At 54.7% G+C, this 27,159-nt stretch overlaps 1 protein-coding gene across 1 annotated transcript in view; it reads right to left on the bottom strand.

Moving 5' to 3' along the window:
- Positions 1-9,592: 9,592 nt before the first annotated feature.
- Positions 9,593-27,159, bottom strand: part of CFAP77 (cilia and flagella associated protein 77) — a 128,359-nt gene continuing 110,792 nt past the window's right edge. Inside the window, exon 6 of the mRNA XM_030292724.1 lies at positions 9,593-10,446. Coding sequence (XP_030148584.1) covers positions 10,324-10,446 — 123 coding nt within the window. The 3' untranslated portion in view covers positions 9,593-10,323. The remainder of the gene's footprint in view (positions 10,447-27,159) is intronic.

Here is a 27,159-nt window from a genome sequence, read left to right as displayed (position 1 = left end):
TGATTAAAAGAGACACTGAATTAATTACAGCACAGACCCAACTGTTTACCGGCGATTTCCACACGGTTTGCTTTCATTAGGCCGGTGATGAGGCTCCTAATGAGGGTGATTAGCCGAGGGGGGCACGGGCTGGCGGGGAGGGGTCCGAAGCCGGCTGCCGCTGCCGGTGGGTCGGGATGGGAGGTTTTTTAAAGTTTTCCCCTACCCTCTTCTACAGTTATTCAAATTACTCGTCCGTGGGGCTTTCAGAGATCCTTTCTCCACAACCACCCCCCCCCAACGGCCCGCGTTTTTCTTCCTCCAGAGAGAGAAAGGGACTAAACCCAGTAGAGAAGGAAGTGTTTGTGTGTGTGTGTGTGTGTGTGTGTGTGTGTGTAAGCCCTAATCTGGTGTGGGGAAGAGATTTCGGTTTAAGACACATTGTTTCGGGGCGCTTCCGTTGGGCTCTAGATGTTTCCCGCCTAGGACTTTTGCAGCCCTCTGTCTGCTCTCTTTGGACCCCGCGGGCCTGGCAGGACTTTGGGAAAGCCTGGTGTCAGCCCGGAAACGGGGCGGCAGGATGGTTTCGTTGCCGGGCGAGAGCGGAGAACGTGGGAAGATCCTGCCTGGGACATCGAAGACCCCGAGAAATGTGTGTGGCCCCAGGGAAGCAGCGCCCCGAGCAAAGAAGGCAGGGACCCCGACCCGGCCTGGTGTCCCCGGGGCACCCACCGGCTGTTTTTGTGCCTCCTAACAAGGACGCGAAAGAGCTTCCCAGGGCGAGTGTAGACGTCTGCAAACGGCTTCTTTACTCCGCGCGCAGCTGGAGCTTGCCCCGGGATGTGTTTTCAAGGCAGCGCTGGAAACACTGTCTTTTCATTGTGAATAACGCGCCCCCTCGCCCTCCCCACTGCCCCAGCCGCGGTGCTCCAGTTAGGCGCCCTTCAGGGGTTGGCCTCCGGTGTCGAGGCCCAGGGCGGCGGGCAGATCTGAAGGGCGTGTGGGGCCTGGGTCCCCTTGGCACGGCCCCAGGGACCGCGACCCGAGTCTGTGGTCGAGGGCGGAGAGAGCCGAGCTGGCGCGCCTGCAGCCGGCCCCGCGGGCCCGAGGCGCCCTTCGCCAGCTCCGCGCCAGGAGCCCGGCCTTCCCCGCGGGCCTGCGAACGGCCGTTTCCCCTTCCCCACGGGCCCCTGGAAAACTACCCGGACCCGCGTCGGAGACCGCGGGGGAACAGTGAGGCCCCCGCATCCCCCCCAAACCCGAGACTTGGCCCGTGGGAGCCCCGCGCGGCCCGGCGAGCAGAAACTTTCTTCTTCCTCCAGCGAGGTTGGCGGTGGCCTCACGCCTGGCTCCCCGCGCTCTCCCCCTGCGCCCGCCGGCAGATTGGAAGCGGCCTCGCCGCCGGCCGGGCTGGGAGCGAAGACGGGCGGCTCCCCGGGGACCGCGGGCCCCGCTCGGCTGCAAGCTGTCGGGGAGGCGGGAGGGCGGGCGCCGAGGGGCCTCGAGCAGACAGGCCCCCCGCCCCGGCTGGGCCGCGGTTGCAGTGGGCGCCTCCCGGCCGCAGGCCGGCCGGCAGGTCGTTCATTTTCGTTAGGTGGATTGGGAGGGGGACGTAAATCACAAGGGCCCGGCAGCCCCCACCTTGGGCCTGGTTCCTGCTCTGGGCGCCTCTGGAGGCTTTTCCACTCCACTCTCTCACCCCACCCACCCCTGCTCTTGGGGCCTAGCGGCTGCATCTCCAGAGCAACCCCACCCCCACCGGGTACTCAAGGTCTCAACTCAGGTCAACAGGATCCCCCCAGCCTGGGCTTCTTAGAGGTCAGGCTGCTCCCCAAGGCCCCGATTCATGGACCCCGCCAGGTCACGAGAAAAACACTGTCCTGCTCTGGCCCACAGGTGGGTCTTGAGCGGCCCCTGCCCTGGGCGGATCTGCGTCTGGCAGAGCACGGACCTTTTCTGGCCTCCTGGTCTCAGGCTGGGGTTTGGATCCCGCACCCGGCGAAAACCAAGCCACCGCGAAGCCTTCAGGAGCGCTGGGCACCACGTCCGCGAAAGAAAACCTTTTACAGTTGAAAAGAACAGCAGGAACCCCAACTTCCTGCAGCCCTGGGGGGCTTCTCAGCACTCCTTGGAGCCCAAGAATAGTTAGCAAGTTGTTAGGGTACCATCATTAGTGTTGAATTATCACGGTCTCTTCTTTTTTTTTTTTTTTTTTTTTATTTTTATTTTTTTTTTTAATTTTTTTTTTCAACGTTTATTTATTTTTGGGACAGAGAGAGACAGAGCATGAACAGGGGAGGGGCAGAGAGAGAGGGAGACACAGAATCGGAAACAGGCTCCAGGCTCTGAGCCATCAGCCCAGAGCCCGACGCGGGGCTCGAACTCCCGGACCGCGAGATCGTGACCTGGCTGAAGTCGGACGCTTAACCGACTGCGCCACCCAGGCGCCCCTATCACGGTCTCTTCTAATATAGAACACGGTAGGCAATTTATTTCATTTGGAATTTTGTCTGACATTCAGCATCTCTCATTAATCTCGTTTTATTCCTATCTGGCTGTTTCCAGCTCCACCACCAGGCCTCCCCCTGTCTCTTTGCCCCATCCCCTCTCTGGCTCTTGCGTGGAGGCCTGTCCAGAGCCCCAGAGGCTTGTGTGTGCTCCCCTGAGCTCTTGGTTAGCTGGGAAGGCACCCAGGAATTGGCATTTGCCTAAGCTTCCCGGGGGAGGGGGGTTCCTGGGGGGATATAAGGGCTTTGAGGTCCAGCAAAGCTGAGTGTGGACCATGACAAGTGACTTCATATCCGAAAGCTCCCTTTACATAGCAGGAAGCAGACCTCTCTCCCTCTCCCCAGCCCAGTCCCCTGCCCTTGGCTGTCTTGGCGCCCCTCCCCCAGGAGGGAGAGGGCCTGGTGGAGGGGCATGGGGCTTCAAGGGAAGTAAAGCGAGGGAGTGTGACAAGGGCACCTTCTCAATGGAGCTCCCAGGCTCCCTCTTCTGGATTCCAAACCCACCTCCCCACCCTCCCCAACTCATGCTCTGTCTCTGTCTCTCTCAAAAATAAACATTAAAAAAAAGTTTATTTATTTTTGAGAGAGACAGAGCATGAGCCGGGGAGGGGCAGGGAGAGAGAGGGAGACACAGGATCCGAAACGGGCTCCGGGCTCCGAGCCGTCAGCCCAGAGCCCGACGCGGGGCTCGAACCCACGGACCGCGAGATCGTGACCCGAGCCGAGGTCGGACGCTCCACCGACTGAGCCACCCAGGCACCCCTGAGGTTGCTTTAAAAAACAAACAAAACCAACTTCAGCCCCCCCCTTGGACCCAGGTCCCAATCCACTTTTCCACAGACAGAGAGATACCCACCGAGAAGGAGCTGTCACTCTTCTCCAGGGGCAGGAAGGACATCATCGGCGCAGACCAGTCTTCAGAAGACCTGAGCCCTGGCCCCGCCCTTACTCTGGACAGAGCATCTCTCTTGCCTGGACCTCAGCTTTCCTTTTGATACAAAGACGTTAAACATCGGAGGCTTGTAGTGAGGGTCACAGGTGGAAGAGGCCCTTGGGTGGCAATGAAGCGGCCCGCCTATAGAATCTGCATCCTGCTTCACCTGGAGCTCTTGGCTTGGGTTTGGCCTTGGGTCGGGGATGGGCCTGATTGCTTCCGGGCCTCCGGCTGGGCCACGGTTCTTACCAACTCCTTCTTCCCAGCTTCACCGCTCTCTCCACTGAATGCTACCCGCCCCCAGCATGGAGGAGGGATTGTCCTGGCCACGCACGGGGCAGATGTGCCCAAAGCTTGCCGAGAATGATCCTCAGGTCTTCTCGGCTCACAAAGAATTGTGACTTGAATGCCACTCAAGGTTCTGGGTAACTGGGGCTAAGGGCAGGACAGTGTGGCCTGGGAGTAAAAAAAAAAAAAATATGGCATCAGGGGCGCCTGGGTGGCTCTGTTGGTTAGGTGTCCGACTCTTTTTAAATTTTTTTTTTCAACGTTTTATTTTATTTTTGGGACAGAGAGAGACAGAGCATGAACGGGGGAGGGGCAGAGAGAGAGGGAGACACAGCATCGGAAACAGGCTCCAGGCTCCGAGCCATCAGCCCAGAGCCCGACGCGGGGCTCGAACTCACGGACCGCGAGATCGTGACCTGGCCGAAGTCGGACGCTTAACCGACAGCGCCACCCAGGCGCCCCTAGGTGTCCGACTCTTGATGTCAGCTCAGGTCATGATCTCTCAGTTTGTGGGTTCAAGCCCCGCACAGGGCTCTGCGCTGACAGCGCAGATCCTGCTTGGGATCCTCTTTCTTCCTCTCTCTCTGCCCTTCCCCTGCGCTAGCTCACACACGCTCTCTCAAAAATAAATAAGTGAACTTAAAAAAAAAAAAAAGGAAGGGTTCAAAAAAAGATTGCACTAAAGTATTGTTTGTCTCGGTTCCTGAATTGGGGGGCAGTCCTGTAAATTTTGTGCCTTAGGCAAGGGCCTTATCTGCCTTAGTCCCAGCCGTGGTCCGCGGTCCCAGCCCTGTGCTGTAACCTTGAGCACCTTCGGAGCCGTGTTTTTTTCAGCTGTGAGATGAGGACGATGTTGGCCACTTTACGTGGTCTTCACGAAGGCTCCGCCCTGGGCTCTGATCCTGGAGAACAGCGGTGATGCAATTCGTGGTCCCAACCACAACCAGAGACTTTTCTCTGGCAGGTTATCTTGTCTCGCTAGCCCCCACCGCAGAGGTCAGCTCCCCTCTTTGCCCAGGGCCTTCCAACTAAAACCTGTCTTTAATGTGGAGTGGGCACGGGACCTGGATGATATAGGCCAGGCCCGGATGCTAATAGCTCTCTGCTCTGCAAACAAATGGGTTGGACAAGGATTTGGGCAATTTGTGGGCCGTCAAGGTCACGCTGTTCTCAACCATTTGTGTTGGTTTAGCTCAAAACCCCATGGAGCTCCTGAAACCAGAAAGAGAACATATTCTCTATCTTCCTCTCTTCCTCCTCCCCTCCTTCCCACCTTTGTACCCTCCCCGCTTTTTCTTTCCTTTCCTCCCTCCCTCCCTCCCTCCCTTTTATCCTTTTGAGCATGCACTCTGGCCTGTGCACCATGCTAGATGCTGGCGATGCCACGGGGAATGTGACAGAAAGGCCCCGACTCATGGATCCAACAAGAGCAATGGTGCCCGTCAACCCAGGCTTCTTTTCATAGATAATTTCTCATCTGTGGATTCAAATTTAAAAGTTACCGGGGCACCTGGGTGGCTCAGTTGGTGAAGCGTCTGACTTCAGCTCAGGTCATGATCTTGAGGTCTGTGGGTTCGAGCCCTGCGTCGGGCTCTGTGCTGACAGCTTAGAGCCTGGAGCCTGCTTCGGGTTCTGTGTCTCCCTCTCTCTGCCCCTCCTCTGCTCTCGCTCTCTCTCTCTTTCAAAAATAAATAAACATTGAAAAAAATCTAAAATTTACCTGCATTCAGTCCTAGGAACCTGTGTAAAAAGCCAACCTAGTTTCCTTCCTTCCTTCCTCCCTTCCCTCCTCCCTTCCTTCCTTCCTTCCTTCCTTCCTTCTCTCTGTCTTTCTTTCTTCCTTTCATGATTTCAAGCATCAAAGCATTTCCCAAGTACAAAAGAAATGCAGCAAAATGATTGTTTTGGTCCAAAAAAGCCCAATGCGAGAGAAGGTAGCGTTTGGAAACAGACCTGTCTGGCTTCAGTGAGGTTCACTTGGGCACCTGCACGGCTGGTCCCCTTGCTGCCATGGAGATGTGCCTTCCCTAGACCCCAAACCTGTGACTTCTAAACCAGCACCAGTTGAGGCGCTGGGATGGGCGAACTAAAAAGCCAAACCATCTCTGTCTAGATCCCGGGGCCAACCCTGGAGACTGGGTTTAGATCTATGACCCACCAGTATGGCTTCCTCGGCAGGCTTCTGGCCACCCCCTGCCAGACAGGAGCAGAAATCACCATTGGCTCACTGCCCCCAGCCCTGATGAAAATGCCGCACAACAGACTCCGGAACCCCATCTCTTTTCCTCTGGCCAAGGAAACAATGGATCTGGTTCTATGTCGGAGACGGAGACAGAGAGGGAGAGGGAGGGGCGAGAGGAGAGAATGAATGAGGCTTGGGCTCTGGTTTGAAAATCCGGAAGCGGGGGCACCTGGGTGGCTCAGTCGGTTGAGCACCCGTCTCTCCATTTCAGCTCAGATCATGATCTCATGGTTCATGGGTTCGAGCCCCACATTGGGCTCTGTGCTGAGCCTGGAGCCTGCTTGGGCTTCTAGCTCTTTCCCTGTCTCTCTCTGCTCCTCCCCCGCTAGCTCTCTCTCTCTCAAAAATAAACTTAAAAAAAAGAAAATCTGGACGTAGACTGGAGGCCGTCTACGAAAAGAAAAGCTGACCAACCACCCAGGAGGTCTGTCCCCGTGCTACCTTGGCTGCTAAGTCACTCTGCAACCCTCCAGTCTTCTCGGGCCGGACTGGATGCTTGCTCAAGCCCTTCCCTGTTCACGAGTCCTGTTTCCAGAGTCCCCATCTCAACACCCCACGCCTGCACTCGCTCCCCTTTTTGCCGAGTGCTCATCGGCACAGACACGGCCCCCTCCCACCTCAGAGGGCACTTCAGGGCATTTCCGGCTGACCAGGTGAGGGTCCAGCTGCTAAGGACTAAGCTAAGTTCTCCCCATTTCCGCCCGTCTCGGAGAAGTCGTTTTAGGGGCACGCTCTGGGCCATGTGGTGGACGGGCCACCGGCCTGGGGCTCGCTCACTGACTGCCCCCAGGCCTCCTTGGACATCTGCTTTGGGGAAGTCAAGGCCCCTCCTGGCTGGAACCTTCAGGGACTGGACCCTGGGTCTTGAAGGGCAGACACAGCAAGCCCAGTTGTGCTGGCCCCCTGCCCCCACCCCCGCAGCCAGGGTCCAATGCAAACAGCACAAGTGTTTGGGGGACGCAACGAGATACCCAAGACAGATGAAGCAGACCGGAATCTGACCCGGGGCTCGGTGTGGGCACGAATAATTAATGAGGAGGGAAGGACGGAGCTGGGGGAGGGCGGTGGGGAGGGAAGGGCCAGGGACTTCCGCGGTCTCCACTCGGGCCTGCCAGCGGGTGGCGCTGTAGGACAAGGAGCTGAGGGACTCTCGGAGGCCAGCCGCTCAGGCCTGGGTGGGGAGCTCCCAGAAGCTGGGACCTCCAGGACAGGACAGGGGGAGCCGCTCCCAGGGCACCTGTCACAGCCCCAGAAAGTCTCCCAGCACGGCGCGGCCCACCCTGCTGGGGCACGACGTGATCGCATAAGCGAAAAGAGACGTCCGCTAGCTTTTTCTGGCCAACTCCGTACTTCCCCTTGGCCCGGGTCCTTGGAAAGAAAAGCAGGCCTGGAGGGGCCACATCCGGGCATCTCTCTCTTTGCCACAGCCGAGCTTGCCCCGCCCGGCCTTTGGCGGACAGAACCTAATTTCGGGCCCTTCCGGAAATTCTGTGTCCTGATGCGCCCCCTTCCTCTTTCTGTAGGGGGCATGAGCAAAACAGTGGGTTCAGTTCAAAATACCTTCACCTTCCTGATGTACCTGGACACAAAGGCTTTCTGTTCCTTTGAAAGCAGGCTCTCATCTCTCAATTGCTGATAGGATTCCAGCTGCCCCTTTCACTGTGATTTCTTTATTTATTAAAAAAAAATTTTTTTTTAATGGTTATTTATTTTTGAGAGAGAGAGAGAACGAACACAAGCGAGGGAGGGACAGAGAGAGAGGGAGACCCAGAATCCGAAGCAGGCTCCAGGCTCCGAGCTGTCAGTGCAGAGCCCGATGCGGGGCTCCAACCCATGAACTATGAGATCATGGCCCGAGCTGAAGTCTGATGCTTAACCGACTGAGTTCCCCAGGCGCCCCTGTGCTTTAGTGATAAGATAATTCACATTAATCTATTGCTTAAAAGTGCCAGACTTAAAAGTGAGTTAGTCATTCTGTACACATTCTTCCATCGTTATCTAGCTCGAGGAGATGTCCTACACTGTCCTGCCTCACAGACGAGGCATAGAGAGGTTGGGACACTTGGTCGAGGCCACACAGGAATTAGTTGAGGAGGCCAGGCCTCACACTCTCGGCCACGTGCGATGGCTGCCGGCTCAGTGGCCGGGTCCCGCGGGCTCTCTTGTGCTCCCACACCAGGCTCGCTGCTCCCTGTGGGGTCACAAGGCTTCAGGGTGGCTTTGGCCAAAATCAGCGGGGATGCTTGTTCCTCTCGGACTCGTGCGGCGGGAGGAGGATTTCTGGCCCTTGGAGTAGGTTGGGGTCTGACAAGGCCCTGGCTGGGCCAGGTTCCTGAGTGGTGTTAGTATGTGTGGGATTTGTATGGAATTGGGACGCATGTGTGGGGTGGGGAGGGCTGATCGAGAAATGCAGTCAGACTCGTCAACACCAGACTTGGATGTCCCTCCCTGCCCAGCACTCGGCCTGCAGGGTGCGTGAGCCGTAGTGGGCATTCCTGCAGGGGGTCCTTCCACGGATATCACGGGCACTTACCGTATGTCGGGCCCTTGGGATCTTAGGTCTCCGATCCCACGCCACATCCCTGCTACAGGAGAGACCGGCAGTGAATAAGGCGTCGTTGTTTTGTAAGGAGTAAAACAAGCCGGTGTGAGTTTTACTGGTGGCTATTTCGCGGAAGACCTTTCGCGCAGGGGACTTGATGTTGGCGCTACGATCTGGATGACAGGAAGCGATGGGCAGGTGACAGTCGGGGGCCCGGGGGTTCCAGGGAGAAGTGGAAGCAGACAGAAAGCATAAGGCAGGAGCAAGGGCCGTGGGCCGGGTGAGGGGTGTGGAGGCTCCTTCGAGAGCGACGGAAGCTGCTGGAATGCTAAGGGGCTACTCTGTGGAGAATATGGTTGGGAGGGGAAGGGTTGGGATGTTTGGGACGAGGCGTTGACAGGCTGCTTGCTAGACTCGAGGTGGGAGAGGATGCTCCAGCAGGTCGACGGTGGTGTCACCCAGGAGAAGGGAAAAACGGAGGGAGAAACAAATTTGGTGGGGAGAAAGGGAAGTCAAGTGCTCTGTCTCGGCTGTGTTGGTTTGCGCCGAACAGCAGACGCTTGAGTGGAGACGTCAAGCGGGCAGTTGGGTAAGTGAGTCTGAAATCCCGGGGAGAGCTCTGGGCTGAAGCGGAGTCGTTGGAATTTTCAGACGAGAAAAGGGATTTAAAACCTCGAGGATGTGCCCGGCTTCATACAGACACGGCGGGGACGTGTCAGAGAAGGTAATGTGCCTCGAAGAGCGTCCGGGTCAGGACGCCGTCGGAAGAGGGTGACGCTGGTCCTTGCTACTGGCTTGCTGATTTTCAAATAAAGATACAGCGGGAGGGGGACAAATAGCACTTTTCATTTAAAATAGACCGATATAGGGGCGCCTGGGTGGCGCAGTCGGTTAAGCGTCCGACTTCAGCCAGGTCACGATCTCGCGGTCCGTGAGTTCGAGCCCCGCGTCAGGCTCTGGGCTGATGGCTCAGAGCCTGGAGCCTGTTTCCGATGCTGTGTCTCCCTCTCTCTCTGCCCCTCCCCCGTTCATGCTCTGTCTCTCTCTGTCCCAAAAATAAATAAAAAACGTTGAAAAAAAAATAAAATAGACCGATATATGATTTGTGGGGAGAAGGCAAGAACACGCGGAGAGATTGGGGTCAGAAGCACGCAGGAGTTTGGCCGAACTCAGGAGTCCTCAGCCCGTGCATCATCAGCCCACCTACTGGCCCGGAAGACTGTCTCCTTTGGGCCGGGGTTGCCCTTCCAAGGTCGGCCTGGCTGGAGAAGCCTGTGTTGGCCTGTGTGTGTGATTGACAGGTCCCCGGCGTGGAGGGCGTCGGGGGGAGGCCCTGAGTCAGGAGCACGGGCTCTTCCCATTCACTGCCAGGGGCCCCAGAGAGAGAATACCGGCATGGTGAGACATCAGGCATCCCCCAAAGAACAGTTACACTCGTGTTCAGAATATAAAATGAGGGCTTTTCAAGCACGTTACTGTCACACTTTCTGCAGGAAATACACAGGTTGTTCTTATCGCTCAATGGGCAGAGCGTACGAACCGACCCTTAGCTCGGGGTCTAACATCTGCCTTGTCATTCGGGCTTATCAGGTGAGGGCTCGAGAACCGAGGGTGGGTGGGTTCCTGGAGGAGGGGGAATCCCTAGGTTGAGGGTTGGGGGGGGGTGGTGAGTAAGTATTGGCTGACCTGAGAAGGATTGGCCACCTACGACCTGAGTCTGAGGTCCTTGCCAAAGCAGAAGCCACGTAAAAATGGGGGGGGGGGGAGTCTAGCGCGAGCTGGGGCGAGGAAGGTGAGTCCTTCGGGAGTTTTCTACCGTGTCAAGAAAGCTTTAGGGGTGGGTGTAGTTGCCCATCCGCAGGGTCCCCTGGCGCACCGCGTGCTCTTCCTGGTGGGCTTTGACTGCTCTCTGGCGGTCCGCCTCGGTGAAGAAAGTATCAAGATGGGGGGGCACCTGTGGTTAGAAGGGAGAGCGGGTCAGCGGGCATGAGGCTCCTCCCAGGGGCTCCCGTCCTCTCCTTGCCCGCCCCCTGCTTCTGTCTTAGCGCCAGAACACAAGTCATCTGTGAGGGGAAGATGTAAGGAGGAAGTGCTGGGCTGTGAGCATCGTGACACTGAGGGGGTGATGGGCCACGGACAGAAGGCAGTCTGTCTTTCTTCTTTCTTTCTTTCTTTCTTCTTTCTTTCTTTCTTTCTGAATTTTTAAGTTTACTTATTTATTTTGAGAGAGAGTGCAAGCAGGGGAGGGGCAGACAAGGGGGTGGGGAGAGAGAATCCCAAGCAGTTTCCACGCTGTCAGTGCAGAGCCCGATGCAGGGCTCGAACTCACGAACTATGAGATCATGCACTGAGCTGAAATCAAGAGTCAGACGCTTAACTGACTGAGCCCCCCAGGCGCCCCCCAGCATGTTTCCTTCTGTCCAACTCGTTGCTGGGGCAGATGTGTGTGTGTGTGTGTGTGTGTGATAAATATCACCTGATGACTGGAGTCCCCGTGCAGTGGGACCCAACAGCCTGCACCGCCCTTCGTCTGCTGATTTTCCACCATGAAAACCCCCAAACAACCCGCCCTCTCCAGGGGGTACCTCCTGGCCCAGTCAGTGCTCCTTCCTGGGGGTCCACTCCAAGCACGGCCTGCCAGGGGGCAGCCGCCCAAGGAGATAATAGTACCAGAACCACAGTTCAAGAATGCCACCCTTCCGGAGGAAACTTGAGACACGGATCCAACCAGTGTCTCTTCGGCTACAATGTTATGCAATCAGTATTCCAGTCTGCCCTTCCTTCTCAAGAAATGGTGGTGGGCAAAAACCCCTCCTGTCTCCTGGGTCTGTTATGTCATCTCCAATAGCAAGAAACCCCCCCTAAAATGGCATTTCCCCTTTAGGATAACCTATAGGAGGCCCAGGGTAGGAAGGTTTTGTGCCCCTTCCTTCTTCCTCCCTCCCTCCCTTCCTCCCTTCCTTCCCTTTCCTTCCTTCCTTCTCCTTCCTTTCTTCCTCCCTCCCTCCCTTCCTTCCTTCTTTCCTCCTCTCACGCATTCATGCAACACATATTTATTGAGTAAATAAATATGTGCTCTGTGCCAGGCACTGGGGATACAGCAGGAAACAAGAGGGATTTTCTGTCCACTCAGGGAGGAGCAGACAGGCAATAATTATGCAACTGTTTCATTAGAACTGAGACAGGCAGGCAGGGGTGTGCAGTGAGGACAGACAGCATGAGCTCAGCCCTCAACGGGAGTCAGGCCCCCCCCCCCCCCGCCCCGCCCCGGGAAGAGACGTGAAGGGGAGGCTGGAAGGGCGAGCAAGGGTTTCCCAGGCTAAGGGGACAGCATGCGCACTGGCACCCAGGCCCACGGGAGCCCCAGCTCACAAGGGGACGAGGATGGCAAGAGTTCCCTTTGGGCTTGTAGGAGCAGCTGAAGGCTCTTCAGGATGACGAAGCGGGACCCATTCTTGTCAAGAATCCAGGCCCGGGGCCACCCTCTGGGGTGGGTAGCTAAGCCCCAGTGCCGCGGGCAGCCTTTCAGGGTGGAAAGGTGAGGGAAAGGAAAGACGGGGAAAGGATAAGATAGTAAAAGGCAGTGGATAACAAGGAGGAGCTTGGAAGGAGTCTCTGGGCTTGGGGACCCGTATGGTGATGCCTCCACAGAGGCCTGGGACCTCCCCACCCCCGGGAAAAGTCATGACCCTTAACCAGAGCTTGTGGCCCAACTGGTTGCCTGATGGCAGAGAGCCGGGTGATGCCTCTACTGAGCCCAGGTGCAGGGCTGATGTGACCTCCTGGTCCCCTGCAGCCTGATCTGCCGCCTTGCTCTGGGACACCGCCAGGCTCCCCCGGTCCAGGGTCCGGGCCACCCTCAGGGTCAGCCAGACCCTTACTGTGGGCTGTCTGGCCTCAGGTCCAGGGGCTGTGTGCCCGCCATCAGGGTACCTGAGGGCCCAATGGGATCCAAGCGGACTGTGTCCATCATTTTACAGACGAGGGGACTGAGGCCCAGAGCAGTTTGTCCAGGGTTGGGTGCACAGGGAATCGGTGTCGGAGACACTGTTCTAGTCTCCACCCCACCCCCACCGCCCGGGGCACTAAGTTGTGGATTCTTTCTAGAAAATTCTGCAGCAGCCACAGCTCGCGCTGTCTGGGCGTCCTCTCCCCCCACAACTCGCTCATGAGGTTGAAAGGGAGTAGGGGGTTACAGACGCTCGTTAGGAGCTCATAAAAGTCAGCTGGTGGCGGGTTGATTTAGTTGTTAGTGCAAGACAGAAACCATGTTCTTCATTCTCGGGCAGGTAGACCCCTTTGGAGACTCTGCAGGAAGCCATGGGCCCTCTCCCTGGGGAGGAAAATGCCCCAAGTCCTAACACACACGACGGTGTGGGTCGTCACTTCAAGATTTGTGGACCCCGTGGACCGTCTGGGGCAGCGCTTCTGGGAGCCAGGGCAGCCCCAGCCTCAGGTTGCGAGTTTCTTGGACGTGCATCAAGATCATCCGGGACTCTTGGGACCCAGCAGGCACCTGATGCATGCCCGGCCCCGGGGCTCAATACCTGTGCTCAACTCGTTTCGATCAATCAAACCAGGATCTCGTTCTCAGCTCCATCTCCAGGTTCAGAAAAGCCACCAAGTGGCCACGCAAACGTTATCGGGAAGAGAGAAGACCCCGCACTTTATGGAGGAGGAACATAGCCAACAAACAAAAGGCTTCCGAGGTGCGCCTTTGTGCCCCTTCTGGGCAAGGGATGGCTTGATTTTTACACGGTGACACGATTTTCCTGACACCCGTGCTTTGCAAGAAGGCAGCCAGGAATGCTCAGGAAGGCTGGCACTCTGGGTCTCCAGAGGCGTCATGGGCACCTTGGCTGATTCAGAGGCCCAGCCGGCTGGGACTCTTAGGTGTCCGCGGTCTCCTGTAGCATTCAGAGTGGCAACAGTGTCCTGCTTGGTGGCCAGCCACCAATGGCTCTTGACAGGGAAGTGTAACTCCATAGCCCACATCTCTGCTATTTCCGTGCATCCCCCCACAGCCCCCCAAAAAAGATATGTCCACCACTGGAATCTGTGGATGTGATCTTATTTGTTAAAAAAAAAAAGAAAGAAAAGAAAAAAAGGTCTTTGCAGATGTAATCAGTTTAAGGATCTCAAGATGAGAACATCCTGAATTACTCAAGAAGGTTCTGATTCCAACGACAAGGATGCTTGAGACAGGAGACACAGATACAGAGTAGAGGGCCGTGTGAAACCCTCTGAAGTTATCGCCACAGCTCAGGGGTGACAGGAGCCACCTAGAGCTGCAAGAGGCAAGGAAGCCTTCTTCTTCTCCCACGACTGGTGGGAATGCAGCCGTGCTTAATCTTGATTTTGGATTTCTGGCCTACCAGAACTGCCAGAGAATAAATTTCTATTGTTTAAATCGCCACGTTTGTGGTAGTCTGTTATGGCAGCCTCGGGAAATGAATACCACCTCCAAGCCAGTTCTCTGGGCAGCTCAGTAGGCGGGAATGGTAGACGGTGCTGATGGCATTTGATGAGTGGTAGTGAATTTGGTGTTGATGGCGGGTAGTGTTGGGGGTGGGTGGTGTTGATGATAGGTGGTGTTGATTTGGTGTTGATGGTGGGTGGTGTTGACAGTGGGTAGTGTTGACGACGGGTCGTGCTGATGTGGGTAGTGTTGATGGTGCATAGTATTGATGGTGGATGGTATTAATGGTAGGTGGTGTTGATTTGGTGTTGATGGTGGGTGATGTTGATGGTGAGTGGTGCTGATGGTGGGTGGTGTTGATGGTGGTGCTGATGATGGGTGGTGTTGATGGTGGGTGGTGTTGATTTGGTGTTGGTGGCAGCAGGCTCAGCACTCACTCTCATCTTCTGAGGAGATGGCAGAAGGATCCAGCCCCACGGAGCTGCTCAGCTTAGAGACAATCAGGTTAAAACCAGCACAGAGACAAAAGAGACCCATGGAAGAAATTTCCTTTTTGCCAGTCTCCTCTTACTTAGAAACTTTGGTGAGAAAGAAACGATCATTCATCCATTCATCTCAAAACTATGGATTAAGTACCTACTAGGTGCCAGGGAAGATGCACACCTTTTGTACTTTGGCATTCCCTTTGGTTTTCTAAAGGGGTATTTTGGGCGTGGGAGCCTCAGCCCAGTGACCGATCGTGCGCATTCTGGCACCCGTTATGTTTTCGGCCACACTGTGTGCCGCATGAAGTCCCTGATATCCGTGAATTCCCATTCCAGCTGGAACCTTGTGGAGTTAAGTTGTCCAAGATAGGGGAGCTCAAGCTAGTGCCCAGCCCTGGAGCCCTGAGGCGGGCTCTGCATCTATCCTGTTCAAGACCCGCCCCCGTGCCTAGCATGGGGCCATGTTGAAACAAAGCTGGAAGGGTGCTGCGCAAATGAACGAGAGAGCGAATGAAAGCAGTGGGCCGGGTTCACCTGGCCTCAGGTGGTCAGAGAAGCCTCCTCGGGCCAGGTGGGCCTTGAATGTGGCCCAAGGGGTTGGGATGATGGGAAAGGAGGTGTAGGGGAAATGGTGTGAGCAGGGGTAGAAGGGCAGGTATGCATCCTGGCCTTGGTCTCCAAGGTGAAAACCAAAGGAGATTCGTGGTGGTTGGGTCTGATGGGCTCTCTCAAAGGCCAACTCAAGCAAAAGCTTGCCCCCAACGTGGGATGGGTCCTTAGAAGGAGAGGGGAAACCGGATCCCTTGAAATCCCCAATCCCCCCGCAGAACCCAGGAGTCCACGGAGAGGAGAGGTCCAGCTCTCAGAATGCCAGGAAGCGGGTGTCCCTCTGCGGACTCCGTCCTGTTCCCCACGAATGGACCCTTCGGCAGTGCCCTAACAGACTTGCTCTTTGCCAGGCACAGCGCTTGGATTTCACATGAGCCCCAGAACATCCGGACCCTGTCTCCATCTTACAGATGGGAAAATGGAGGCCCCGAAAGGTTAAGTCGCTTGCTCCCGGTCGCACAGAATGAAACCAGAGCTGTGGGACTCTGGCCCCGGTCTTCCTGGACAGACTCCACTCCCTCTTTAACAAACGCTCAAGAAACGAGTCAAGTGAGTCACTGCTGGGAACGTTGTGGCTCCTCTCCCACAGGCACACACACTCTCCTCTCCTAAAATAGCAGCTCAGCCAGAGACGAGGAGCCTAATTACAAGTCAGGCCTCAAGCCGTGTGTGGTCACGACCCCACAGACCCCTGGAGTCGCAGGATGAAGAGTAGAGAGCAAGGAATTCCTTCGGAGATGCTTCTAAATTAAGCCATCTGCGGTCTGCCTCCGCCCGGAGGTAAGAAATTGTAGCGGCTTTGGCAGGAGACAGCTTTGCTGAATGGGGCTGAGTCACTCTGGGGTCCATGCAGGTAAATAAGAGGTGAGCGCCACAGCCTGCGGGCGGCCCCAGGAGCAGGGCGGGCGGGGGCAGCTCTACCCTGGCTGGCCAGGGCTCTGGTCCTGTTTGAACGGGCAGCATCTAGATAGCGTTGGGACTGGACACCTCCACCGTGCAGTACTCCTGGGGATATGCCGGTGAGTGACACAGGCCACGGCACTTGCCCCCGTGGACCTCGCAAGACGGCGTGCGAGGCAGCCGCTAAAAACACGACGCGTGCTTTATGGCAATTTAACAGGACTGTGGATGCGGACTTAACTCCAGCTGGGGGGCAGGAAGGCCTTTCTAGAGAAGATGAGGGGGCTGGGCAGGGGACGAGGAAGGGAGAAAGTCCGCAAAGGTGGGAGGCTGCCAGAGCCCTGCGATGGGGAGAGTTTGGGCAAATCGCAGGAAATGAAAGCAAATCAACCCGGCTGGGAGACAAGAGGCAGGGGAGCTGAACAGCCATCAGATCTCAAAAGAGATTAGCGTTCGCCGCTGGTCCTAAGAATCCCAATCCCCTCCCCGGCTGATATTTTTTGACTCTCTGCAACCAAACTGGAACAAAAGATTCCCAGAAACTCAGAGCTGGAAGAGGCCTTGGACCTCACGGACTCCAACCGCACAGATGAAAAATCCAGGCCCCAAGGTGGGCAAGAGATTCTCCGGTTCTCGGCCCAGCTCGAGCCCGGCAGCCAGCCCGTCACCCTTTCGTGAGCCCACCCCCTGCCGCCTGCGGCCCTACTTGGCCCCCGGGGAATCCGGATCCCCGGGTTCCGTCTCCCACTGCAGGAGAAAGCATCTGTGCTCCTCCAGCCCACTTTCTTCGAAGCAGCTTTTCTTTTGATTCATACCCTTAATTGTACCGTCACCACTTTGTGAATTTTGCACAAGACTTCACGATTCCTTCTTTGAGGCCGGTCCCTCCGTTCTTCTCTTCTTAGCATCTAGAATCATCTGCTAGCTAATTACCTTTCACTCTTTACCGTTTATATAACTAGCATGAGCAATGCCTTTGCCCTCTAAATTGACTTTGATCTCGTCTCGCTTTCGAGTTTTGAGTGTATTTATTTTTGTTCGGCTCTCTTTTCATCTAATTTCTATCAAATTTCCGTTTGGGTTTCTTCTTTGGTCTTTTAGTTATTTATAAGTGTGCTTTTTAAATTGCCAGGCAATTGTATTAGTTCCGTTTGTGACTGATTTCTAACTTCATTTTCTTTGGTGCTAAGGTAATTTGCATGAATCAGACCCTTTGTATGTGTTTAGTTTTTACTTTTCGTGCTTCCCTGAAAAGCATGATCTATTTTCAACAGAAAATCCCTTGGCAGAATGATGCGTCGCCATTATGGAGCAGGTGCCCACGTGATCTGGGTTGGGGGACAAGACGTGGCCATTGTCCTTTTGTTTATCTACTTGTCATTTGAATATCCACTATGTACCAGACTCTGTGCTAGGCACCAGGAGACTGGAAGAATTCAGAAAGCCTCTGCTACGGTGGACCCAGGAAACAGTAATAAAAATATAATCACACAACTAATTACTCAATTAGGGTTGTGTTGAGTACTAAAATAAGTACCAGATTTGTTTTTCTTTTCTTTCTTTCTTTTTTCTTTTTTTTTTTTACAGATTTTTTTTAAAGTAATCTCAAACCCGACATGGGGCTCGAACCCACAACCCTGAGGTCAAGAGTTTCACGCTCCACTAACCGAGCCAGCCAGGTGCCCCGGAAGTACCAGATTTGTAAGAGCTCATAATACAGGCAATCAAACTCGCACTTTGGGGCCACAGAAGGCTTCCTGAGGGGATAACATACAGGCAGAGACTCGAAGAATAAGGCAGGTGAAAGTGTGTTGCCCTCCCACGGCGATCAAAAATCAGGAAGAAGAAATGAACGGGCTGTTCGCGGAGGGGAGATGTGAAGGCCAGCAAACACAGGAAACCAGCTCAAACTAATGTTTGTGATCAGGAAGTAAGGAAAATGCCATTTCCTGCCCATCCCACTGGTGATAATGGTAATAAGCCTGACGTTAGAAGTGGGAACTTTCTTAGACCACTAGCAAGGGCGTTAAGCGGCACAATCGCTCGAGAGGGTTTGGCGTTACCTGGAAAGGCTGGGCTTGCGCGCCCTCTATGAACCAGAGTCCGTGTTTAGAAACTTTCAAAAATGCCCACTGAGAGACGAGTATACAAGAATCTTCATCGTAGGATTCAGGATAAAAAGTATTAGAAACAACTGCATGTGCATCCGTGGGGACTGGATGAACCAAAGCCGGTCAGTTCACACAGTCGAACGCTCTGCATCAGTTAACCTGACCACCCCAGAGTGGCCGCGTCCAACATGGTGGCCACGAGCCACATGCGGCTATGTAAATCTGAAGTGGCTAAAATGGAATGAAATGAAAAATTCAGCCCCTTTGTCGTACTAAAGCACATTCCGAGCGCTCAATAACCCCACGTGGCCAGTGGCTACTGATGGATCACATGGCCATCATCACAGAAAGTTCCAGGGGACAACGCCACTCGAGGTCTGTCTGAGTCAACAGGTATAGATCTCAAAAACAATGTTGCAGGGGAAAGAAAGTTTCATTTACAGAATAGAACATACGTGTGATGCCGTTTCTATGAATGATTTAAAAAAAACTTAATGTTTATTTTTGAGAGAGAGAGAGAGAAAAAGAGAGAGAGTCGGGGAGGGGCAGAGAGAGAGAGAGAGAGAGAGAGAGAATCCCAAGCAGGCTCAGTGCTGTCAGCACAGAGTCCGATGTGGGACTGGAACCCGTGAACCGAGAGATCATGACCTGAGCGGAAATCAAGTCGGATGCTCAACCAACTGAGCCACCCAGATGCCCTTTTTGAAAGACTTAAAACCTACAAGAGACCCCCGTGTGGTGCAAGCACGTGTGTGAAGCAGAGCTGGAAGACAGAAGTGCCTGGAAGTCATGCCCAGCACGGCCTTCGGGAGGGTCGGGCCTGGGATCAGGGAAGGAAGCTGAGAGGGCGTCAGTTTCACCTGAAAGGAATTATTGCCTTTTCCTCCTTTTAATGTGAAGACACAAGGCGGGCTTTTGAAACTGCCTTTTGCAGAGGGGACCCGGGGGCGAGGGAGGCAGGCGAGCGGGGGCTCCCCCCTCGACGCACAGCTTGGAAAGAGTTACTCTGTTTTACGAGATTTATTTGTGGGGGATTTGCACGATTCCATCTGAATCATGAGTTTTGTGGCCAAATGAAGTTTCCCAGCCAGTGGTTTGTGACCTTGGCTTGTGCGGACTCTCCCCGCGTTTGACTTATCCCGCTCACTGGGCACAGTCATCTCAGTGCCTACAAGACCTCCAGGACCCAAGGAGGAAAGAAGTGGTCGTTTTGCCTGGTGACACCAGCCTTCTGCGGGTGGACCAGCTTTAACCCACACGCTAAAAAGAGCGAGAAGCATTTTGCCTTCTGTCTTTCCCGGTCTCCTTTCTGTCTTCTCCCTCCGCGTCAGGCCTCTGCTGTAGGAGGGCATGGGGGCAGCCGCGACATGGGACTCTTTATGGCAGAGAGACGGATGGACCCTGCTGTCCTTTGTGACACCACACCAGTGGCGTGTGGAGGGTGTGTGCATGCGCACCGGGCGGCCGGGAGGGACTAACCTGCCGCTGGGCAGGTGCCCTGGCTCAGCCCAGGCCCTGGACACGGTCCTACTGAAAGGGGCAGCTGGGCCACCTGACCTTCCAGTCCCCTCTCATTAGCCACACGATAGTCCCCCAACTGGACACCAAGCCTGCCAAGGCCAAGTCTGGGGGCCAAGTCTGGGGGCCGAGAAGGCAAAAGCCAGGATCTGAGAAAAAAATAGCCAGATTAAAAAATATATAATAATAATAATAATAATAATAATAATAATAAAATCTGCCAAAGAGCTAAGAGAAAAAAAAAGCAGCTATAGAAATCTTAGTTTACTTTTGGTGGGGGATTGGTTTTTTGTTGTTGTTGTTTGCTTTTTGTTTTTTTGTTTTTTTTTTTAATTTTTTTTTCAACGTTTATTTATTTTTGGGACAGAGAGAGACAGAGCATGAACGGGGGAGGGGCAGAGAGAGAGGGAGACGCAGAATCGGAAACAGGCTCCAGGCTCCGAGCCGTCGGCCCAGAGCCCGACGCGGGGCTCGGACTCCCGGACCGCGAGATCGTGACCTGAGCCGACGTCGGACGCTTAACCGACTGCGCCACCCAGGCGCCCCTTGTTTTTTTTTTAAGTGGCAACCACTCAGGAGACTGGGAGAGAGGTTTGGCTTTAAAAGATTGAGGGGCTGTCTCCTCTAATGAGGGGCCCTTGAAAATTATGGATCAGTCCCAGGTCAGTAATTTCTGTCAAGTTCAGGGCAGCTGGAGGTCAGAGGCCCCCGTTGAACACAGATCCGTGCAGGACATCATTGGCCAGCAGGCTGAGCCCCAAACTCTGATGTAGACGGTTCGTAGCTTAAGTAATTAACGAGGGTGACAGTCTCTCCTGAGACATCTGGTCCCCTAAGTTGTTATTCTGCTACCGGCTCTAATTTCTCCGTGGTCCAAAAATAGACGGAGCAAGGACACAGGGCCTGACCCTCCCTGCTGACACATGCTGTGTTTTCAAAGAACATCCAAGCTCAGGCTTAGGAAACAAACTTCCTGCCTCCCCGCAAGGTCTAGCGTGGCACCTCGAGGAATCACCACGCCGGGTGAGGGAGGGACTGGGCGGGGCGGGGGCGGGGGGGATCCCGGGCTTCCTCCACTGACTCTGGGGCGCTTTGGGACTTCCTGGCGCCGAAGGAAAGACCAGCATGCATGCCTTTGAGAAGGAGAATCGACCTGCTTTTTCCAGAAGTCATACCCGTATTTCTAGAGCACTTACGAGGATTTGCTGAGGCAAGTCAACCAGTCAACGGCTGCGACCAAAGTTGGCCGATGAATCTTTTTGCCGGACGCTGGTGGCTAAGGGACAAGGTAACACCACGGTGGGGTGTTGGGCTGAACTCCCCGAAAACCTCCAGGTCAGCTCCCACGTCTGCTTCTTCAGCTTCTAAGTTTCATGGGCTTCAGGGAAGTGGGAGTCATATTGGACCATCGGGGGAACTGAGAACAGACCTCCTTCCCTCTCTGAGGCCCTTTCATGGCAGCCAATTAGCATCCTGCTCTGGCCTCCAAAGATGGCATCTGGACAATGGACACTCATCTGACTCGTGTGCTACTCCTGTCTTTCAAGTGGCCTGACCTTTTTTTTTTTTTTTTGAAAGAGCTTTACTGAGATATAATTCACGTATCATACAGCTCATATGAATAATACCACGCTGTGAACATGCACGTACGAGTTGTTACGTGGACACGTTTTCCTGTCTCTTGGCGAGATAATTGGCAGTGGAATCGCTGGGTGGGGAGGCGGTGGGGGGGGAGGACATGTGGGAACTCTAGCCTTTGGAGGAACTTCCCACTGGGCTTTCCGAAGCGGCTGTACCATTTTATTCTCACCAGCGACGTAGGAGGGTTCCGATTTCTTCGCATCTTCGCCAACACTTGTTACTGTCTGTGTTTGTTTTGTTTTTATCGCAGCCGTCCTAGCTGCTGGGACCCAAGCAGTGTCCCACTGAGGTTTGATCTGCGTTTCCCTGATGCCTCTCGATGTTGGACATCCCTCATGTGCTTATTGGCCATCTGCGTATCTTCTTTGGAGGAATGTCTATACAGTCCTTCGGCCATTTAAAATTCGATTATAATGGGGCGTCTGGGGGGCTCCGTCAGTTGAGCGTCCGACCTCAGCTCAGGTCACGGTCTCACCGTTTGTGGGTTCGAGCCCCGCGTCGGGCTCTGTGCCGACAGCTCGGAGCCTGGAGCCTGCTTGGGATTCTGTGTCTCCCTCTCTCTCTGCCCCTCCCCTGCTCACACTCTGTCTCTGTCTGTCTCTCCATAATAAATAAACGTTAAAAAAATTTTTTTAACATTTTATTTAATATAGGGGCATCTGGGTGGCTTAGTCGGTTGAACGTCCAACGTCATGATTTCACAGTTCCTGAGTTTGAGCCCCGCGTTGAGCTCTGTGCTGACAGCTCGGAGCCCGGAGCCTGCTTCGGATTCTGTGTCTCCCTCTCTCTCTGCCCCCTCCCCTGCTCACACTCTGTCTCTCTCTCAAAAATAAGTAGACATTTAAAAAAAATGGGGGGGGGGCGCCTGGGTGTCTCAATCGGTTAAGCTCTGTCTCTGTCTCTCTCAAAAATAAATAAAAAAACACTAAAAAAATTAAAAAATTTTTGACTAGATTATTTATCTTTTCATTACTGAGTTGTAAGGGTCATATTTATATTCCTAGGTACAAGTCCTGTATCAGAGATGGGATTTGCAAATATTTGCTCCTACCCTGTGGGTTGTCTTTGCGCCGAGTATCGTCTGGACCAACAAAGTTGTGGCGATGTCCTGATGACGCCCAATTTATCTGTTCTCCTTTGGTGGGTTATCGTTTATTTCCTCTTGTATACATACCGTAGCAGCCTAGCACGAGAAGAGGAGGACTTTCTGAATATTCAGCAGTTTGTTTGCACGGCCACGCTGAGGCAGGGATGGTGAGGAGGTTTCACTTGACATATCGTATCAGCTCAGACCGATGGTGGCTGTTCTGCTATAAAATCTTCTCGGGCCGAACCGCGGCTCGTGTAAAAGTGTGCAGGGACCAGTTGGCAAGGTCTGCCGTGGTCACAAGAGGGAGAGGGCGCCACGTTTTTGTTCTAAGAGATGACAAGAGGGTAGCCTCTACTGGAGACAAATAAAGACTCAGAATCCACAGGAGAAGCCAGCCAGGCGCTCGCCTGCCCTTAACTCTGTCTCCCTTTCCAGGTCCCCGCGGGTCACCCTCACCTGGGTTGGCCAGGGGGTCCGTGAGCGAGGGGAGACCACGGAGACTGACAGGGACGGGTGGGGAGGCCAGCAGGAGCCTGGCAAAGGAGACGGCACGGACCCCCCTGAGTCTTGTTAGTTTGGGGCGGCCCCAGCGCAGCACGGGCACAGAATCACAGTAAGGACTGACCAATGCCACCGTTGTCACATCGGGGCAGTGATACGTGCCCCTTTTTCTTAGCGGTTCTGCTTTTAAAAACCATCAAATCCTTGTGTAGGATGCAAAGCCAGGGGAGGAAGCTTGCGGGCGATGGCCTTACACGGGCCGCTAAGGGAGGAGTGAGTTCCTCTCGATGAACCCTCAGGTGTGGCCCGAACACTGTCCCCAGCAGTGAGTCCGGCTCACATCCTCCTTTTGCCCGGCACGTCCGGGCCGTGGGAGCCGGCCGGTCCCCACGGAGGCCCCACCCGGGGAGGCCCCGGGGCCTTGGTTCGAGCCACCCGTCATCTCGGCTTCTCTTTGAAACGGCTCAGCCCCAGAAGAGTGTCGCCCTAGAAGCTGTTGTGTGGGAGCCAGATGCGAGGCAGGGAGACAAGGACCCCTTCCCGTTCCCCGTCTGCACCCCGGAGCCCCCATCCAGCACACGCACGCACACACACGCACACACACACGCACACACACACACACACACCCAGGATGCAAATGATAACCGCAGAGCCATCACTTGTGAAGCTTGACAGAAAATAATGAGAAACACTAAATCTTTTATAAGGTCAACACTCGCCTTAGCCGAGCAGCTGTCAAACAAGAAAAGAATTTAGCGCCGGAGCCACGAAACTTCCATCGGCTCATTAAGCCCAACAGGGCCCGGCCTGGCGTGGCAGAGGAGACGCGGGGCCTTCCGTTTTGTGTCAGTAATTTGCGGCGGAACAGGCAGGAAGAAACACCAGCGCCAAAGGGGCCTGGGGGGCGGCTGGGGAATCGTTAGCACGCCAGGAGCGGCCCCGGCTCCTAATTGGAAGCATTGGGCATTATCAACCGAGGATTTGCCTCCGCTCCCTGACAGCTAGTGGGCCCAAAATGATCGCCCACTTGTCAGTGTAAAAGACCATTAAAAACAAGCCATTTTGATTTAATTGGAGGCGGTGCACCGTGGGGCCAGGTGAGGAGGCCCATCAGCCCCGCTCACCCAGGCTGCCGCCTCTCTCCCTCCGTGACGGGGCCTGCAGGGGGGCGGAGGGGGGAGGCGGGTGCGTGTGCCTCCCAGAATCTTCGCCTTTCAAAACCGGGCTGGGGAAGGAGCGAATGGGAGACAGAACGAGCCTTCACGGCCGCGGTGCCGGCCGTTTTCAAATGGGGTTGTCAACAGACGTCGTGACAGGTGGAGCTGGCGGGGAGGGGGGGGGGGGGGGGGGGGGGGGGGGGGGGGGGGCTCTTCTTTCCAGAGCCCGGATGATGGGACGCTGCCCGGTGCCGCTCTCTGGGGAGGCGGCCGTGGGGCGTCCAGCTGCCAACGGGAGATGGGGTATTCCGTCGGGTGGCTGCTTAGCCCACTCTCTGCGCTCAGAAGCTCAGAAACCTCCAAGGGTACGGTCTGGACAGTCATGGCAGACCCGTCTTCAAGCTCAAGTAAGAGGCAAGGAGGGACTTAGAGAAGGAGGCGTGTTGCTGAGACCCTCGGAGGGAGTCTGTGAGCGGACCCCCCCCCACCAACGCCACACCCAGCCACTTCGGGGAGGCCAGCGGGCTGTGCCTGGACGAAAATTCGACATCACCTCCGTCAGAAGAGGCCACTCGCTATAAATATTAACGCACACTCACAATGGGCTGTCCCACCAGGGTGGGGGGCCTCCGAGCACGTGGGCCATCCATCTGTGTGTAGCTTTTGAATCGGAGCGTAGACTCCCCGATGCCAGGGACTGTATGTTCTGCATGCTGATGCCTGGTATCGTGGACGCCATGGGTACTTGATAAATATTAATTGGTGCTTGCAGATTTCAGAGAGGTCTACAGATCTGTGTATTAATCTCACCCCCGTCCCACAAGCGGTGACCTCATTTGCTGCCTACCACTCCTCCGACAAGAGGACGCCTGCAGGAACACAAGGTGCTGGAGGGGCGTCTTCGGGAGAGCGAGGGGGGAGCACACCAGCCGATCCCCCCCCTTAAGCCTCCCCTGTTCGTCTTGATGACGGATCAGGCCGGGAGGAGACACCAGATCCCCAGCGAGCGTCAAATTCCAGAGCTCCAAATTTTGCGGCTGATTTTAGACAATGGGGATTCCTTAATTACTTTCTCTGGAAATTTACCTGACGATGCTTTCTCAGGTAGTGCAAGGTGGTTATCCGGGCGCGCGGTTCCTCGGTTGACAGAGTCTTTGATTTTGCACTTGGTTGCAAATTAAGTCCTTTGCTGAGCCATCCGTACAGTGCCCGTCAGTGAGTGCCTTATCGCTTATTCATATAGGCTGTTGAACGACTCGTGCGTTTCTGCCAGGGAAGCTGGGGACACACTCAGATGTTTGGTGTCCACGGCCCATTGGGTTGGGGTGCTCCTGGTGAGGTCTCATGTCTTTTCCTCTTTCCCTTATTGGCATGACGAGCAGGAAGGATTTTTTGAGGTGACCCCTAAGAAGAAACAGAACCTTCCTGTGGTGGATGAGGCTGACCCTGTCCGTTCACAAATAGGAATTAGAGTTAAGTGTCCCCAGCTAAACAGTGAGGATGTTATACCATATTCTGGACCCTGTTCTGGGGAAACAGCAACAAACAGGAGACTTCAAAGGTCTTGAGGTAACTCAACTGCTAGGGGTACCCCATAGACACTGAACAAATCTGGGCTAGATGGCTGGCTGGCTGGCTGGATGGATGGATGGGTGAGTGGATGGATGAATGGATGGACAGATGGATGGATGGATGGGTGGACGAATGGATGAATGGATGGACAGATGGATGGATAAACAGATGGATGGATGAATGGACGGACAGACGGATGGATGGATGGATGGATGGGCGGATGGACGGGTGGATGGATGAACGGATGGACAGATGGATGGATGGATGGATGGATGGATGGATGAATGGATGGACAGATGGATGGATGAACAGATGGATGGATGGATGGATGGATGGATGGACAGACGGACGGATGGATGGATGGACAGACAGACGGATGGATGGATGGATGGATGGACGAATGGATGAATGGATGGACAGATGGATGGATGAACAGATGGATGGATGGATGGATGGACAGACAGACGGATGGACGGATGGATGGATGGACAGATGGATGGACAGATGAATAAATGGATGGATGGATGGATTAGGAGCCTTAAATAAGGTAACAGAGCCGTTAGAAATGCATCTGAGATTCAGGCATTCTAGAGAATGCCTCTCCATCTGCTTTGCCAAGTAGAAAGGGTGACTTATTTTTTTCGATGTCTGTACCTTGTCTCCTCCCAAGTGATTTCCAGGGGCCTAATGAATTAATTGTGCAGGATGTGAAATAAGGCATTCAAGAGTTGCATAAAGCAGAGACTTTCTGAAGACGATGTAGAGTCCTACCCCCCATCCCATGGGGTCATTGCCAAGCCCCTGGCACAGTGCGTGGCACACAGAGTAAGCACTCGAGACACAGTGGCTGCTGCTGTTATTACCATTATTAGCAGTCTACAAAGCTGACTGTGGTGTTTTCCGGAAAATGCCACGCAGGGCACAGTCACATCGATTCTTGCATTAAAGGATTCGAGTGGGGGCGCCTGGGTGGCTCCGTCAGTTAAGCGTCCGACTTCGGCTCAGGTCACGATCTCACAGCTTATGAGTTCGAGCCCCGCGTCAGGCTCTGTGCTGTCAGCTCAGAGCCTGGAGCCTGCTTCGGAGTCTGTGTCTCCCTCTCTGCCCCTTTCCCAGCTCACACTCTCTCTCTCTCTCTCTCTCTCTCTCTCTCTCTCTCTCAAAAATAAATAAACATTAAAAAAATTTGTTTTAAAAAGGATTCCAGTGATACCGATGGACGTCTGTAACCACAACCTCACTCACAAATACGGAGAAAGGCAGTTCAAGTTCACAAGTGAGGACACGGGCGGGTGGGGGCGGGGGGGGAGTGCCTTCTGCAAGCCAGGGACGGTCCCACCAGAACCCGGCTGTGTTGGCATCCTGATCTCAGACGTGCAGCCGTCAGAACTGAGAGAAATAAATGTCTGCTATTTGAGCCAACCAGGCTATGGTATTTTGTTCTAGCAGCCTGTGCAGATTAAGACAGAAGTTCATAATCCTCAGGGCTGTTTAACAGACAAGAACCTGCCTCCCACAGGCATGTTTCCTTTGGAAGGCCCCAGCATGCTTCGAAGCAGACATATGGATGTGCACCCACCAGCCCTAGTAAATACAGGCTTTAAACATCCCTGCGCAAAGCAGGTGACATTGATCCAGGGAACTTCAGGATCTGCTTGCTGAAA

This window comes from Lynx canadensis, chromosome D4 (assembly GCF_007474595.2).
Source record: "Lynx canadensis isolate LIC74 chromosome D4, mLynCan4.pri.v2, whole genome shotgun sequence".
In the NCBI taxonomy this organism is placed as follows: Eukaryota; Metazoa; Chordata; class Mammalia; order Carnivora; family Felidae; genus Lynx; species Lynx canadensis.
The sequence above is the reverse complement of the archived record's forward strand: the minus strand, read 5'-3'. Positions and strand labels throughout refer to the sequence as shown.